This window comes from Rhinolophus hipposideros (assembly GCF_964194185.1).
Source record: "Rhinolophus hipposideros genome assembly, chromosome: 8".
NCBI lineage: Eukaryota > Metazoa > Chordata > Mammalia > Chiroptera > Rhinolophidae > Rhinolophus > Rhinolophus hipposideros.
In genome coordinates this window covers 73,706,748-73,720,987 of record NC_138054.1, presented here as the reverse complement: position 1 = coordinate 73,720,987, position 14,240 = coordinate 73,706,748, and the positions used below count along the sequence as shown (strand labels likewise).

The 14,240-nt window shown below is 54.8% G+C and overlaps 3 protein-coding genes across 6 annotated transcripts; all 3 read left to right on the top strand.

Moving 5' to 3' along the window:
* Positions 1-1,871: 1,871 nt before the first annotated feature.
* CCDC28B (coiled-coil domain containing 28B) lies at positions 1,872-6,159 on the top strand. Of its 2 annotated transcripts, none has more exons than XM_081055726.1 (6): positions 1,872-1,984; positions 3,206-3,392; positions 4,679-4,845; positions 4,966-5,159; positions 5,366-5,388; positions 5,975-6,159. In XM_081055726.1, exons 2-6 carry the CDS (start codon positions 3,229-3,231, stop codon positions 6,027-6,029), a joined length of 603 nt encoding a protein of 200 aa, XP_080911852.1. In that variant the 5' UTR covers positions 1,872-1,984; positions 3,206-3,228; the 3' UTR covers positions 6,030-6,159. The 2 variants fall into 2 exon arrangements, with proteins under 2 accessions (XP_080911852.1, XP_080911853.1); XM_081055727.1 differs by having other exon boundaries at positions 1,907-1,984; positions 3,137-3,392.
* Positions 6,160-6,421: 262 nt separating this feature from the next.
* On the top strand, positions 6,422-9,071 carry IQCC (IQ motif containing C). Its single transcript, XM_081055721.1, has 5 exons — positions 6,422-6,500; positions 6,930-7,073; positions 7,296-7,560; positions 7,770-7,888; positions 8,009-9,071. Exons 1-5 carry the CDS (start codon positions 6,459-6,461, stop codon positions 8,687-8,689), a joined length of 1,251 nt encoding a protein of 416 aa, XP_080911847.1. The 5' UTR covers positions 6,422-6,458; the 3' UTR covers positions 8,690-9,071.
* A 340-nt stretch (positions 9,072-9,411) lies between these two features.
* Positions 9,412-14,238, top strand: DCDC2B (doublecortin domain containing 2B). 3 transcript variants are annotated; one of them, XM_081055722.1, is made up of 10 exons: positions 9,412-9,809; positions 10,127-10,312; positions 10,751-10,802; positions 11,233-11,309; positions 11,553-11,684; positions 11,988-12,134; positions 12,238-12,277; positions 12,908-13,043; positions 13,453-13,556; positions 13,826-14,238. In XM_081055722.1, the coding sequence occupies exons 1-10, from the start codon at positions 9,544-9,546 to the stop codon at positions 13,919-13,921; spliced, it is 1,236 nt and encodes a 411-aa protein (XP_080911848.1). In that variant the 5' UTR covers positions 9,412-9,543; the 3' UTR covers positions 13,922-14,238. The 3 variants fall into 3 exon arrangements, with proteins under 3 accessions (XP_080911848.1, XP_080911849.1, XP_080911850.1); XM_081055723.1 differs by lacking the exon at positions 10,127-10,312; XM_081055724.1 differs by lacking the exons at positions 10,127-10,312; positions 11,988-12,134.
* Positions 14,239-14,240: the final 2 nt, after the last annotated feature.

The window sequence follows — 14,240 nt, the reverse complement described above, 5'->3', positions numbered from 1 at the left end:
TCAGAGGTCGGGTGGAGGGGGGTACCCCCTGAACGTGTTTAGATAGGAAATATGTAGGGCCCACAAGGTAGGCAGAAGGCAAGTACAGCAGAGATCGATCTAGGCATATGCCAGTTGAAGCCCAAATTAAGATGAGTGGGCACCCGTCACTGATCTCGGGGGCTGTCTGCCCTGGGCGGCATCTTTTGGCAGTGGCCTATCCAAAGGGGATATACAGGAACCTCCAGGTTCCTCGGATTTTCTGCATTCCTTAACGACCACATTCTGCGTGCAGTTCTTAAGAAGGGGCTGGTTTCTTAAACATGTCTGTTCACCCACCCCAAGCCTAGGTGTAAAAGGTGAGACTCCCTGATAGCAGACATCCTACTGGTGGCCTCACACAGCACCATGTTCTCTTGGGCCGGGGCTTGTCTGGTGGATAGTATATGAATGCCCAACCAATGGAAGAGAAAGTGCCTGTCCCTCCAGGCCTCCACAGGCAAGTGTGTCCACACAGTCTCCGTAGAGCCTCTGCCCCTTCTAGTCAGGGTCCCAATGGGTTATTTTTCTGTGCTGGCCACATTGATACCAAAGATCCTTCGGGGGGGTATCGGGAGGCCAGCACAACTCAGAGCTCCCAAGCAAGGCAGCTCAGAATTGACTTCACCCTGGAGGTGCTCCTGGGCCCTCTGCCACCTTCCTGGAGGAGCCCTGGTGACACTCGCAGTTCTGGTAGGGGAGGAGAGGGACTTCCCAGTTGTCCTCTCTACCTATGCAGACCCGTCCCTCAGATTCCTGGTTTTTGAGAAAGTCCTGAATTAATGTTTCCCCTTTTGGAGCACTCTGGGCATTGGAAGCACCTGGCAAAGAGCCCTGCTCAGGAGCCCGCAGAAACAGTGCCTGACTCTCCCTAACTCAGCCTGATGCCCAGGCCCGGGGAAGCTGCTCCTGCCCAGCTGAAGGGGAAGGTGGGTGGGGCAGCTGTGCGCATTGCCCTGGGGCAGTTATTTGAGACTGCAAGGCGGCCTGGCCAAGGAAAAGCCTGTCTCCTGTTGCACAGATGCTTGCCTCTCTGAGGACCTGAGCTGGGAGCCTCTGCCAAGTCTTTAAATAGCTGCCCCATTGATCTGGCCCCCCCTCACCCCGGGGGCGGGCAGCGGCAGCGGGCAGGGTCAGCCTTCATCAGGTGCTCAGGTTTCCCTCCAGGGGCTGCAGTCAAGCGCCCTGTAATCGCCTCAGTTTCCATTGATCTGAGGCTTCCTACACCAGGTCTCCTAGGCCTGGGGGCAGAGAGGGGTGGGCTTGGTTCCACCCCTTCGTCAGTGACTGAGTACAGCCCCCACACTACCAGCTAGGAGTGTCTGGGTGTTGTGGTGATCGTGGGAGTGGTATTGCCCTCAAAAGACTATTGTCGATTTTCAGTAAAATGGGACAATGACAGTATCTTCTGTCAGGGTTATGAGGATTAAATGTCCATAAAGTGCTTTATAAGAGATCTGGACTCAATAGATTGTTGTCTGTCAGTTTATTTCCGCAGCTACAGCTTTTGGTGCTTCTTATATGCTTTTATATATTCATGCATATTCTCTCTCCTCGCTCTCCTCTTCTCCCTCCCGCTCCACCCCCCCATATCCCCCCTCCCCCACCCCCACGCCCCCGCCCCCCCCGCCTCTCAGACAAAGCCACCATTTTGTAAGAGACTATAGTTCCTCTCCAAAACTCACAGGAAAGCAAAAGGATTTTTAGGTTGCCATCACCCAACCAACGTGGTCACCTTAGTTCAGGACGGGACGTAAAGTCGCAAAACGGACAGCTTAATAAACGTGGGGATGCTCTCCCATCTTCCTCCATCCCAAGTGCTTAAGAAGGTCACTTTCTCTTTAAATGCAAATTACCTCCTGCCAGCTCAGCTTCCACCCCTTCCACCCCTTCTGATCCCTAGTAGGAGAAAGCTGAGGGAAGAGGAACCCTCACTGAAGCATCACTCCGGACCCCAAATCTCCAGGTCAGTTGTCCCTTTCAGGAGGGGGCGGAGGCGGGGGGGGGGCGAATGACGCAGGTCGAACACTCCATTTGGGATCCTGGCTTCCCGAGCTGAGCAATCCATTGGCTTATGGAACGTGGCTTTGGGAACTGAGCATGGGAAACAGATCCCAGGTCGTCCCCAGCAGTTCTGGGGAGCAGGGGATCCTGTTCTTCTATCAGTTCCCTGATTGGGCCAAGCTGCTGCTGGGCGAGGTAGATGACGTTGCTCCCAGTCTCCCCTCCACTACACCCCCTCTGTGCCAGCCAGCCATGTGCCAATTTAAATGCTCATGCCCCCAGCGCCACCACCGGAATGCAGAGTCAGGTTTGGTGATGGCAGTCTAGAGTGAGCAGCTCGGGGAAAACCTCTGGAAAGGGCCCCCAGACCTCCCTGGGGAGGACCTCAGCTGACCTGGGCTTAGAAGGCCGAGCAGTGCCCGCCACAGGCCAGCCACTGTTGGGGCCAAGGCAGCCAGCTGCTGACTACCCCGCCTCCCCAGCTGAAGCCAAGCAGGGACTTTCTGAGTGGGGAGGGTGAAGGAGCTGAAGCATGTCCCAGGGAACTTCTGGGAGTTATCTGGTGTTTGCTATTGTGGGTGAGTGGAGGAGGGGGGAAGCCAGTGTCTAAGGGGGGGAACCCCCACACCGAGTCCTGCCCTGCATGCCACAGCTTTTTCCTCTGCTCCCCACCCACTGGTGGTTAGTGCTTGACACGGGTCTTCCCAGCCACCCCCACCCATACCTTGGTCACCTCCCATGCTGACAGGGTTTGTCAGTATCTGCCTAGCAATTGAACGGGGCCTGGTTAAGTCACCCCTCATCCTTGGCTGGGCTCCTGCCAGCTCACATCCACCCTTTCGCCCTCCACATTTCCTCTGCCAGCTCCGCCCCGTCAGCCCCAGGGGCAGGAAACACCGGCAGCTTGAGGAGAAGAGTATTTGGTGCAGCCCTTTCAGGCTGGACTGGAGGGCGGTGGGACCTGGGGGGGCCTCGGAAGGTCCTCAAATACACGTCCATGACCCCAGAAGTAGGCGCTGGCATCGGGTCCTGCCCATACTGGATAAACGAGGAGACCGAGGCCCTGACAGATGTGAGGGGACATCTGGAAGTTTTCAAGACCCTTTCTTTGCAGCTCTCAGGGCTTGCTGGGTGAAGGGATGACTTTGCCCGTCACATCTCAGTAGGACTGCCTCCCTCCCAGGGCCTGAGACACAGCCAGCATCAATGGAGGACAAGAAGAAGAAAAGGAGTCCCAAGCCCTGCCTGACCCAGCCAGCTGCGGCCCCAGGAACACTCCGCAGGGTCCCTGTGCCCACCAGCCACAGTGGCTCTTTGGCCCTGGGCCTCCCTCATTTGCCCTCTCCCAAGCAGCGGACCAAGTTTAAGAGGTGGGTACAAAAGGAAAGCAGTGCGAGGAGGTAGGGACCCCAATTCTGGGTTGAGCCCTATGGGTAGAAAGGTAAAGAGGGCCTTAGCTTTTACTTACTAAGGAATAATTGATGCCTTCCCTGTGGCTGCCCCAGCTAACCCTTGAGATGCTCAGACCAGTCCCTACCCAGGTGGGTCATTGGGATCACACAATAGGATGATACACCTCAGAGCAGGAAGTGAACAGCGCTGCCTGCCAGAAGTGAGACTCGGAGAAGGCTGGTGGGCACACTGGAGGGAGACTGTTTGGAGGGTCTTACCTGGCATAGGTATGGAAGAAAAGTATTGCCTGGAAGGTTCTGAGAACCACAGGTGGTTTGGTGGCCCTAGAGTGTCATGGAACAGAAATAGTGATGGGATACTCGAGTGTACAATTTGAATTATCTGCTTAACTTTTTTAATGATTGGGAATTTGTGTGTTCTTTCTCCAACTGCTTGTTATGTTTCCTTGTGGCTTTCACACTCCCTGCCTGAGGGGCATGTTTGGGGACCACCACAGTAGGTGTAGCTGAAGCTCCGGGCTGGGGCAAGAATAGTAAGAAATGCAATTGGAAAAGCCAGGTATGGGGTAGGGGCCAGGCTGGGAAAGTAGATCAGTGTCATCCCGAGGGCAATGGAAAATTCAAAAATTCTTAACCCTTTTGCCACGTTGGTTGGATATATCTGAATGAATACATCCGAAATTTTTATGCATAAAAATGTCATTTATTTACAAAGCAGCTCAAATTGTTATCATTAAATGCATAAAATAGTCAAAATATCAACTTTTTGTTTGTTGTGGATTTCTGACATTTTGGGGGGAAAATCTTGAAATCAATTAACACAGCAAAAGAGTTAAATAGAAGAGAGAAAGATATTTTGGGAAGAGGTGAGATGGCTCTTGTGACAAGAAGGGAGTAACTGTCCCCAAATTCACTGAGAACCAGTGAGGACAAGTGATTCACGCAGGGTCACAGGAAGAATGAGTGGGGGACTCAGAAAGGAAAGCAGGAGCCCGCTTCCAGGCATGGCTCTGGCTGTATCACTGGCAGAAAAAGACTCCTGCTGAACTCCTAACCCTCACCCCTCCTGACCCACTCCCTTCCCTTTATTAATCCCAGTGCCCTGGGCAGAACCAGAAGAACAAAGATCCATTTAAGTTGGTGAGTGGATAGGAAGATGAATTAGAGCATAGACAGATGGTACAAAAGATCTGGGGGTACCTGGCTGCTCCCACCCTGACCTTGGTCACTTCCACCCCACCTAGGGTAGGAAAGGAGAAATGCCGCCCAGTGCTGGCTGGAGGTGGGGGTGGCTCTGCAGGCACCCCCCTGCAGCACTCATTCCTGACCGAGGTGACAGATGTCTATGAGATGGAGGGAGGACTACTGAATCTGCTCAATGATTTCCATTCAGGCCGACTGCAGGCCTTCGGTGAGTTCTGGGGGCTGGGCTTAGAGGGCGTGTGGGTGGGGCTGGAGGGCCTGCTCTCTGGGGAGCTGCTGGGACCTGGGTGCCAAACTTGCTCTTAGGATTCAGACATGTGCTGTCCAGGGAAGGAATGCTCCTTTGAGCAGTTGGAGCACGTGCGGGAGATGCAGGAGAAGCTGGCCCGCCTTCACTTCAGCCTGGACGTGTGTGGGGAAGACGAAGAAGAGGAGGAGGAAGAGGACGGGGTCACTGAGGGACTGCCTGAGGAGCAGAAGAAGACAATGGCTGACCGCAACCTGGACCAGCTGCTTAGCAATGTAGGTCAGGGCTGGGTACTTCTGTTCCTGGGGGGTCTAGGGAGTGGGGAGGTACATGCTCCCACGGCCATGGCTGGCCCCTGCGTGAAAAGCTGGGAATGCATGGAGCCAAGAGCTCTTAGCCTCTACCAGAAGCCAGCCCGCTGAGCACCTGAGGTTTGGCCTGGTACTCCTCCTGACACCAACCTCTCTCTTTCTCTTGACAGCTGGAAGATCTTAGTAATTCTATGTATCCTTTCCCGGGGACCTGACAGTGTGTATGTGTGTGATGGTACCCAGAGAACTGAGTTTCCTCTTTCCCACCACATTCCAGGAGTATTTACATATGACCAACATCCCCACCCCTTTCAGGCCTACTGAGTCAGAATTAGCCACAGACTGCCCCCAGGAAAGGGAGGACAGAAAGAATTTCCCAAATATTAGGAGAAAGCTGGTTGCAGGGAATGTTTTACCTACCTATCAAAATCTTTGCAAGTATAATACTTTTGCTGACACTAATCCATGGCAAAGCTTGTCTAATGTCTTCCGACTCAGCACTCAGCAGTTATTTTCCCCGATTTAGATTACCTCCCCACCTAGTAGTCCTGGTCAGAAGGCGTGCAGGTGCACGCACCTGCGGGATCTCGACCAAAAGAGAGGGTAAACCACCTAGCAAGGAGGGTAGGCGAGGACTGCAAACTCAGACCGCGCCCCACCCCACCACCCCTGGCGGAGCCCCTTTGCACAATTGGAGAAACTAAGCCTGTGCAGGATGGGAAGATTGGGACGGAAAGACTGGGGTCCAAAGAACGCATCACAATCCTTGACTGGCCCAGACAGAAGTTGCACCTGGCGGAGAACGCGGAGCCTGAGGAGCAGTCGGCAGTGTAGGTGTCGGACCCAGGCCCAGACTGCCCCCTCTTATTCACTTCAAACTGTGACTTTTTACGGACTCGGACTCGTATTCCGCGGCCCCCCAGGTGCTAAGGGGAGGGGGGCACTGGGTGGAATTAAACCACAAAGAAAGAAAACGGCTCGGTGTCCTGCCTCCCCTCACTGCGCCTTTCCTCGGCAGGGGCGCCCCAGCCCGCGCGGATACGTCCCTGGGCAACACACTTCTGGTTTGGGAGGTCCCGCGTGAGCACTCAGGAATCCCGGGTGGGGCTCGGGGAGTGAGTTGGAGGCGGGCGCCCGGACGCGCCCAGCCCCGCCGACAGGGGGAAGGTTGCCGTGGATACGGTGGGGCGGGGCCTGCGCGCGGCGCGGACGAGTGACGCACTGCGCAGGCGCCCGCAGGCCCGCAGGGCGGTTGGCACCCGGATGGAGCCCGAGCAGTTGGTTCGGAAGATGTCGGTGCTGCAGGTGCGGGGACGGGGGGACGGCGGAGGGCGGGGGGGAGGGCATGATTCCCGCAATGGGATCTTGAACTGGGACCTTTGAACGATATGAGGCTATCACGTTTAGTCACCTATCTGCGTGCCCACCTATGGAGATACCGACACACACCGCTGAAGAATGCTGGGACCCACAGACCCCCGCGTGCCCCCCACTCGCACAACACGTTCGTGCGGGATCAGGGAAATGGCAGGGAGGGCCTTAAATCGAAGAGGGGGATCCAGTCCAACAGGCTCCGTTGAAGCCCTGGAGCCCCAGCACACAGCGTCACCTATCCTTTCCCCTGGGCCGGGTCCCCTCGTGCAGTCATCGGGATGAGCTCCCCAGGGGAATTCCCAGAGATGCCTCCACTTTTGCAGTGATGAGCGTTTTCTTTCCCCTCGTTCTCCACACCAGGCCTGCGTCCGAGGCTTCTTGGTCCGACGCCAGTTCCAGCGTCTGCGAGCGGAGTATGAGGCTATTGTACAAGAGATCGAGGGTGATCTGGGCACACTTCAGTGGACCGACGGCTGGATTCCTAGACCCCGATTTCTCCCACAGGTAGTAGGCTCCGGGAGGCAAAGGGAGGGAAGTTGGGACCTGGACGGGATGCAAGGAGATGGTAGAATCCATCCTTCCTGCTGATGAGCTTTTTTCAATGAGAGCGTCCACAGACTCAGCTCCTCACAATCCTGAATCCCCACCCATACGTATGCTAAATCATGACACCCAGATACTTGGCGGGTTTAGCCCTGGGGCTCTCATACCTGATTAATTTATCAGAAGGCAAATTCCCATCGGACCTGGAAAGCTGGAGAGAGGATACCAAAGTCAGAGCAGGAACTATGGAGCTGCTTCCCATGTAAGGAGCCTGAGAGAGAGGTCATCCAGGAGGAGATGATGCTGAAGAAGTCAGGGGAGAGCTCAGCAAACTCAGGAAGTCTTCCCTGTAGGGATGACAGCCCCTGGTTTCAGGATAAGCGGAACAGGAAAACCAGGAAACCACGCCAAGAGGAGACTAGAGCTATGTCAAGGATGGAGATCCCAGGTATCTCTCTGCCTAGATCAGGGCAAGCCCCTGACCCTCTCTGGGCCTCAGCCTTCCTATCTGAAAAGTGAAAGGCTTGTGCTAGATATAAGCTGCATCCCTTTCCTTCTTCCCTCTGCCTGGTTGGGGGCACCTCATGGGTGGGCAGGACAAAGTTGCCAGGATCTACCCCTCAAGGCTTGCTCCCTTATTTCTTCCCTCTGTCACAGAAGCTGCAGGTCCAGGACTGCCCCACAGCCAGACTGAGCTCCAGGAGCTCCAGTACTGCCGCAGCCACTTGGCCATGGAATTGCTGTGGCTACAACAGGCAATCAATAGCCGTAAGGAGGTATGCACTAATTTGAAGCCCTCTCTGTACATTTAGGGCCAAGGGTGGGGGTTAGGGAAAAGCCTCCTGCCATGCTCAAACAGGCCTACCTAGTACAATGTCTGTTCTCTTCTCTAACAGTACCTAATTCTCAAACAAACATTGAGATCCCCAGAGGAAAGCCAGACCAGAGATGAGCCCAGCATGTGCCCAGACCATGGGAGACAGGCCTGTGAGAGGGCTGGGTCACAACGAAACCCACCCCTGGAAAACCAGTCCTACAGAGACAGGACCACTGGAGAGCCAGATCATGTGGATAACTCATTCTGGAGGCTCAAATCACAACCCAGCAAATCCCCAGAAAGACTGGCCACTACAGACAAATTCACTGCTAGGGCTAAGTACAGGGACCCATGCTACAGGAGGGCTGCACCACAACTTCCCACACTATCAGATAAACAGGGCGTAGAGAACAGGCTCACCAAAGAGCCAGACTGTGGGGAACAGACCTTTGAAGGGAGCTGCCTACAGCAGACGCAACTCCTGGAGGACCAGACCCCCAAGGGCCTCAAACCTAGGAGTAACTGTTCTAGGCAGGCCAGGATACAGCTGCCTGCACTCTGTGAGGATAAGTGTCCCAAAGGGCCAGACCACAAAAAGCCTGATTGCCAAAGAGCTAGGCCACAAGAGTTGGGCCTCTCAGAGGACCATGTCATCTGGGATAGGACTTTGGCAGAGCATGGTGGCCTGGATCTCTGGAAGACTAAACCACCCAAAGGCCAGACCCCCAGTGGTGAAAGCTCTGGAGACAGCTTCCAATGAATATTGCCACGAAGGATGGAACAACCAGAGGACTGGACCGTGGAGACCAAGGCCACCTGATAAACTGTCTTCCACAGGGTCAGACCACACAGGAGAGGACCACTGGAAGGAAAGGCTGTGGAAAACAGGACCACCAGGCTAGACCCTGGGGAGCCAGGGGAGGACCAGATGCCCAAGGGGAATGATACGAAAGGGCGAGGAGGGAGATAGGCCTTAAGGCATTGGTACAGCTCTGCCTCCTGCCCCAGCCATTGGTGGCTAATGTGGCCAAGAGAAGCTGGAGCAAAGAGGGGGCACCAGTACAAAGTTTGGGACACGGAGTCATCTGGGGTAAGTAAAGTGAAGGGCCTGGTGGAGAATAAAGGTTTTTCTTGGATTCTGAGCCTGGTTGCATTCATCTGCCTTTGGTCAGACAGACTCTGGGCCCTCCTGCTCACTTCCTGCTGACATGGGGCATCTTCGCCAGAGCTGGCTGGGAACAGACTAGCCATCCCTGGGGAAAAGCCCCCAAAGCTGATCCTCCGTTGAGCTCAGCCCTCGGGCTGTAGAGTGGCAGGGAGATTCTGAGAAAACCTCCCTCTGGTGGGTATTGGAACAATGTGTTTCAGTGTGATCTCTGCACCTGCCTCTCCCTGAGCACCAGGGTCTTCCTTGTATATAGTGATCACCCCTGACCTACTCTTGTGAGGCTCCATCCAGGGCAGCTTGAAGGAGACCCTGAATATAAATAGATATTCCTGCTGAGGTTCTCTCTGCATTCCTGAGTGAGAGGGCAGGTCCCCACCTCTGATTGGCACTGCTCCCAGCCCTGCTTTAGTTGCCTGGCAACAGCTCTGCGTCTAACTGAGAATACTATGGCCGCTGGCAGTCCAGCAGCTAAGAAGATAGTGGTACACCGGAATGGGGACCCTTTCTTCCCAGGCCGCCAGCTGGTGGTGACTCAACGCCGCTTCCCCACCCTGGAGATCTTCCTTGGTGAGGTAACATCAGCCGTACAGGCCCCACTGGCTGTGCGTGCCCTCTACACGCCTTGTCATGGCCACCCTGTCACCGACCTGGCTGACCTGCAGAACGGAGGGCACTATGTGGCTGCTGGCTTCGAACGATTCCGCAAGCTCCAGTGAGTGGGTTGGGACTAGTGAAAGAGCCTAGGGAGGGCGGGACTAGCAATAGCAATATCGTGTTCAGTCCTTCCTATGTACATGCGGGCACTTGATATACTATTTCAGAATGCAGTAACCCTCTCAAGGGGGTGGTCTCGTCCCCATTCTTTAGAAGGGAAAAGTAAGACAGCCAAGGTAAGTGATAAGTAAAACACTGGAGCCACAGTTCAAGGTGAAGTACGACACTGGTATTTGGTGTTTATGCCCATCACAGCCAGGACTAGCCTGTGGGAAGGAAAACATTCTCCCACACGCTGAGCCCCTTTTTCCACAGCCTCCTCCTGACCGGATCCGCTACCACCACCAAACACTCTGAAACCATCCCTGGCGCCTCCCTGCTGTGTAGGCATCCAGTGCTCTGCATTCGGCTGGGGGAGCCCCCTTTGCAGCGTGGGGTTGTGCCGTCCAAGATGGGAGAAGAATTTGAGTATCTGAGCTTCCAGCGTAGATCTGGCTCCAGGTCTCACTCTGTTCTCAGCTGAGTTTGTTGAGGGGTCGGGAGCTAGATAGACTTAGAACCCGGGCTCTGTCATTTCTGTGTTACTTGAGGTGATTTCATTTAAATTTCTCTCAGTCTCATACAAAATGAGATAAGACCACCTACCTCATAAATGAGAACATTTCTGAGATACAGTAGGATGCTGTCATGAACTAGTTTCTCTCAAGCTTTACTCATGGTTTGTGTCTGAGACCCCAGTCTGGATGTGTCAGACACCAGCCTGACCCAGAGCCCTAAGGCAGGTTCAAGTACCAGCATCTGTTTCTGGACTGAGATGACTGAGACTGTTCCAGGGGAAGAGATACCTGGTGAGCTGGGCCTCAGCCCCAAACTCACAGCTACCAGGCTGTTGAGGTCCCAGGCTACCTAAGATGACCTGTGACCTATCTGTCCTTTCAGCTATTTACCCTCTGGAGGGAAGGATCCAGGTGGGAAAAGCAACAGACTACCAGTAAGTCTTCCTACCCTTCCAGGGATTGCCCCCAGTTTGGTCTGAGAAGCCTGGGGCCCTGCAAACAGCAGGATCTATCTGTCCCATGGGGGCAATCTCCACACCCACTCTGGAGCAGCTGCTATGTTTCCTGGGTGCGGGATTTCAAGACAACTATCCCATGCTCCTTTCCCAGCCTTTTACTTTATCTCCAGGCTGTAGTCCCCAAAAGAAAGAGGAAGCTGTAAAATACATGGGGCAGGTGGGTGGTTAGAATGTGACTTAGGGAGTTAGAAGCACCCTTTGGTGAAGGTGTGACCAGTCCTATCCCTCCTTGCCCCGCTCTGCCCCCGTCTGGTTCCTTTCCCCCACCCTACCCACCTTGGACTGTTCCACCCCTAACCAAAGGCCTCAACTCTCTCCTGATTTTGGGACCTGAATTGGATTTCAGGGTCCTCCGGGGAGTCAGCGCCCGCGTGGTGGGGGCTTTGGACGGCGGCTACCTGCAGATTCCCCCTGCTCTATCTAGTGAGTACTGGAATCAAGGAGCAAAGACATAGATTTTTATTTCAGTAAGACCAAGAAAAGGTGGGTGGGTTTGTTCCAGGAGCCCCTGATCACGTGGGGATATAAAAAGTCCAACATGCTTGACTGGTGACAACCAATGTGCTGGTTCCTGGGCCATCTTCTGGTCCCTATGCCACTCTTCTTCCTCTCACATGTAGCCAGTTCTGGGGACCCTTCCCCTTACCAGGCTGCTCTTTGTCCTAGTGTGTTCAGGAATGGGGACCTGTTAAGTCCTCCATTTAGCCTGAAGCTGTCCCAGGTTGCCAACGAGGACTGGGAAACCGTGTTGAAGCTCCTGACTAAGAAGGCCAGATTAGAGAGCGGGGCTGTGTGCAAGTGAGTATGTGGCCGGGGGAAGCCCACAAGCCCCCAGAGGGAGCCTCCTGACTGGTTTTGGCTGTCCTTGATGAAAAGGCAAAAAGAAAGCATGTTGTTCCAATTGGGACTTCTTTCTGTGACAGAGAGAGGCCCCTCCAGCCCAGCTCTCGGAGCCAGCTCAGGGACTAGGTGACTGGCCCTGGTGCCCATAGGGCCTGTGACCAAAGGGTACCTTGAAATTGCCGTGCCCACCCCCTCACAGTCTGCCGAACACGAGGCATCTTATCCTCCAGCCCTTACCTGCTCACCTCTCTGTCCCAGACTCTGCACCCTGGAGGGGCTCCCACTGTCAGCCAGGGAGGCTCTGGTGAGTGGCCATTACTATGTGGCTGTTGGAAATGATGAGTTCAAAGCCCTCCCCTATCTGGAACTGCTGGTGCCTAGCCCCTCACTGCCCAGGGGCTGCTGGTATGTATGAGTGAGGTGGGAGGAGGAGCAGGTTAGAAGAGCCGAACCCACCCTGACTTCGCCTCCTCTGCCTACTATAAGCCTTTTCTTTTCTTCATTTCAGGCATCCCCAAGACCCAAAGTCTGGGCCCCACAAGCAGTGGGTAGGTGATGCGGGGAAGGGAGGGGAGTGATTAGCTGACTCCTTCTCCAGCTCAGGCTCTGCCCTTATCTCACTGTATCCTCTCAATAATATTGTGAGAGATTATGACTCCCATTTTCCAGAGGAGAGACTGAAGTTCAATGGAGTGAAATAATTTGTTCAGGGAGACAGTTATTGAGCTGCAGGGACCAGACCAGAACCTGGTCTGAAAGCTAGCTCATCTAGGCTCTAGGAGATCTTCAGGACTCCGACTTCCTGGACCTAATGCCTTCTTGCCAGGTTGCATGCTGGAAGACAGAACTGGCATATCTAGCATAGCAGGGTCCAAAGGAGCTAGCCCCCCATCTTATCCCGGGCCTGAGCTTTCCAATGAGATTAGCCAGTGAGCATTAGGTATGGGGGAGGGGCACACGGCCTGGTTTCACTGGGGTTCTTGAGTGCCAGGCACCAGCTGCTGTCGCTGGATAAGGCAGTCTGATGGGAAGAAGGAACAGGAGGGAGGAGGCAGGCTGTGAAGACGGACAAGACCTCCTCTATAAGCTCCCACAGGCACCTGGGCCATTCAAGCCTGGACTGGGAGTAGAGAAAAAGAGCCAGTGCCCATGGCTCAAGTGCGGTGTCCCCTCTATAGGCCCCTGGCCACAGGGCACAGGCAACCCAGCCCTCTCCAAAGGAACCAAGCCAAATTGAGCCATCTGTTTTCTATGCCAGACCTCAGCAGGCCATTCAGCCAAGAAGCGTACTGCCCACTCTCTCATTTCCATCAGGTGAGGGGACCCCAGGACCCAGGCCCTTCTCAGCTCCCTTCCGACAGGGACACAGGATGGTCCCTGCTGTTGTGAGGATGACCCATGGGGGCAGAATGGCCCAGCACAGAGCTGGCCCTGACCTCAGCACCGCTGTCTCACTCACCCCTGTGCATAGCCAGTCCCTTGCCTCTTCACAGGGACTTGGCATATAAAAAGCAGCACATGGAAACTCAGAGCAATGAGACTTCAGGGAGGGATTTGGAAGGGACGGGAATGGGGTCAAAGGGCCTGCCTCTGAACTGCCCTGCCATCCTCTGAGGAAATGAGGAATGTGGAGCAAGGCTCAGAGGCTGGGAGAGAAGGTCAAGGGCAAGAATGCTGAGGAATCCCCAGCCTGGGCATCAGCCGATGTTGCCTCCATCACCAGGAGTCAAGGGAGTGTATGAGGCTCCCCACCCGAGGAAGGAGACAGCAGGGGCCCAGGAAGTCACAGATGATGACGACACCTGGACAGAGGAACGCCTGGATCAGGTGGGCTGGGCTGGGGCTGGAAGTGGTATGTGGGACAGGAGTTCTGAGCTGGAACCTGGCAGCCCTGGGTCCCAGGAACAGTTCTTCCCCATTGTAACTGTGAACAGATCTAACATCTGAAGGCCCGACTTCTTACCTTGTGAAATGACAGGGCAGATCCTAATTTCTAAAGTCTCTTCCTATTCTGGGGTTGGAAAACTCAGCTGAGGGCTGGAAGCTGGACGTGGGATGCTAATGGATCCATTTTGTATGGCCTTCGCCTCCTCCAGAAGGCAGCACAGATAGTGGAAGAGGCCCTGTCCCTGGAAACCCAGCCTCGGGCTGGGGTAGCTGTCTCAGCCTCAGCTGCTGATCCGCCATCTTGAGAGCCAGCAGTTCCAGCCAGGCACTGGGGACTGCCACTCTGCAGCCACCTGTTATCCTCAGCCTCCAGCAGCCTGTTTTAGAGGAACCAGAACTCCCCTGGGCTCACAGGGTACGATGTAGCCCCCTCAGGCCCTCCCCACTCTTCTGCTCCTAAACCCACAGCCCAGTCTTGCTTTCCTCTTTGAGCAAAGCAGCCCTAGCTACGGAGGCCATTTCCTTATGGGGTTCTCTGGCCAGAGAAAGGAGTAGCCAACTGAGCTTGAGGGAGAGACCACAGACTTGGGAGCGGCTCTGTCACAATAAAAGAATATTTACGAA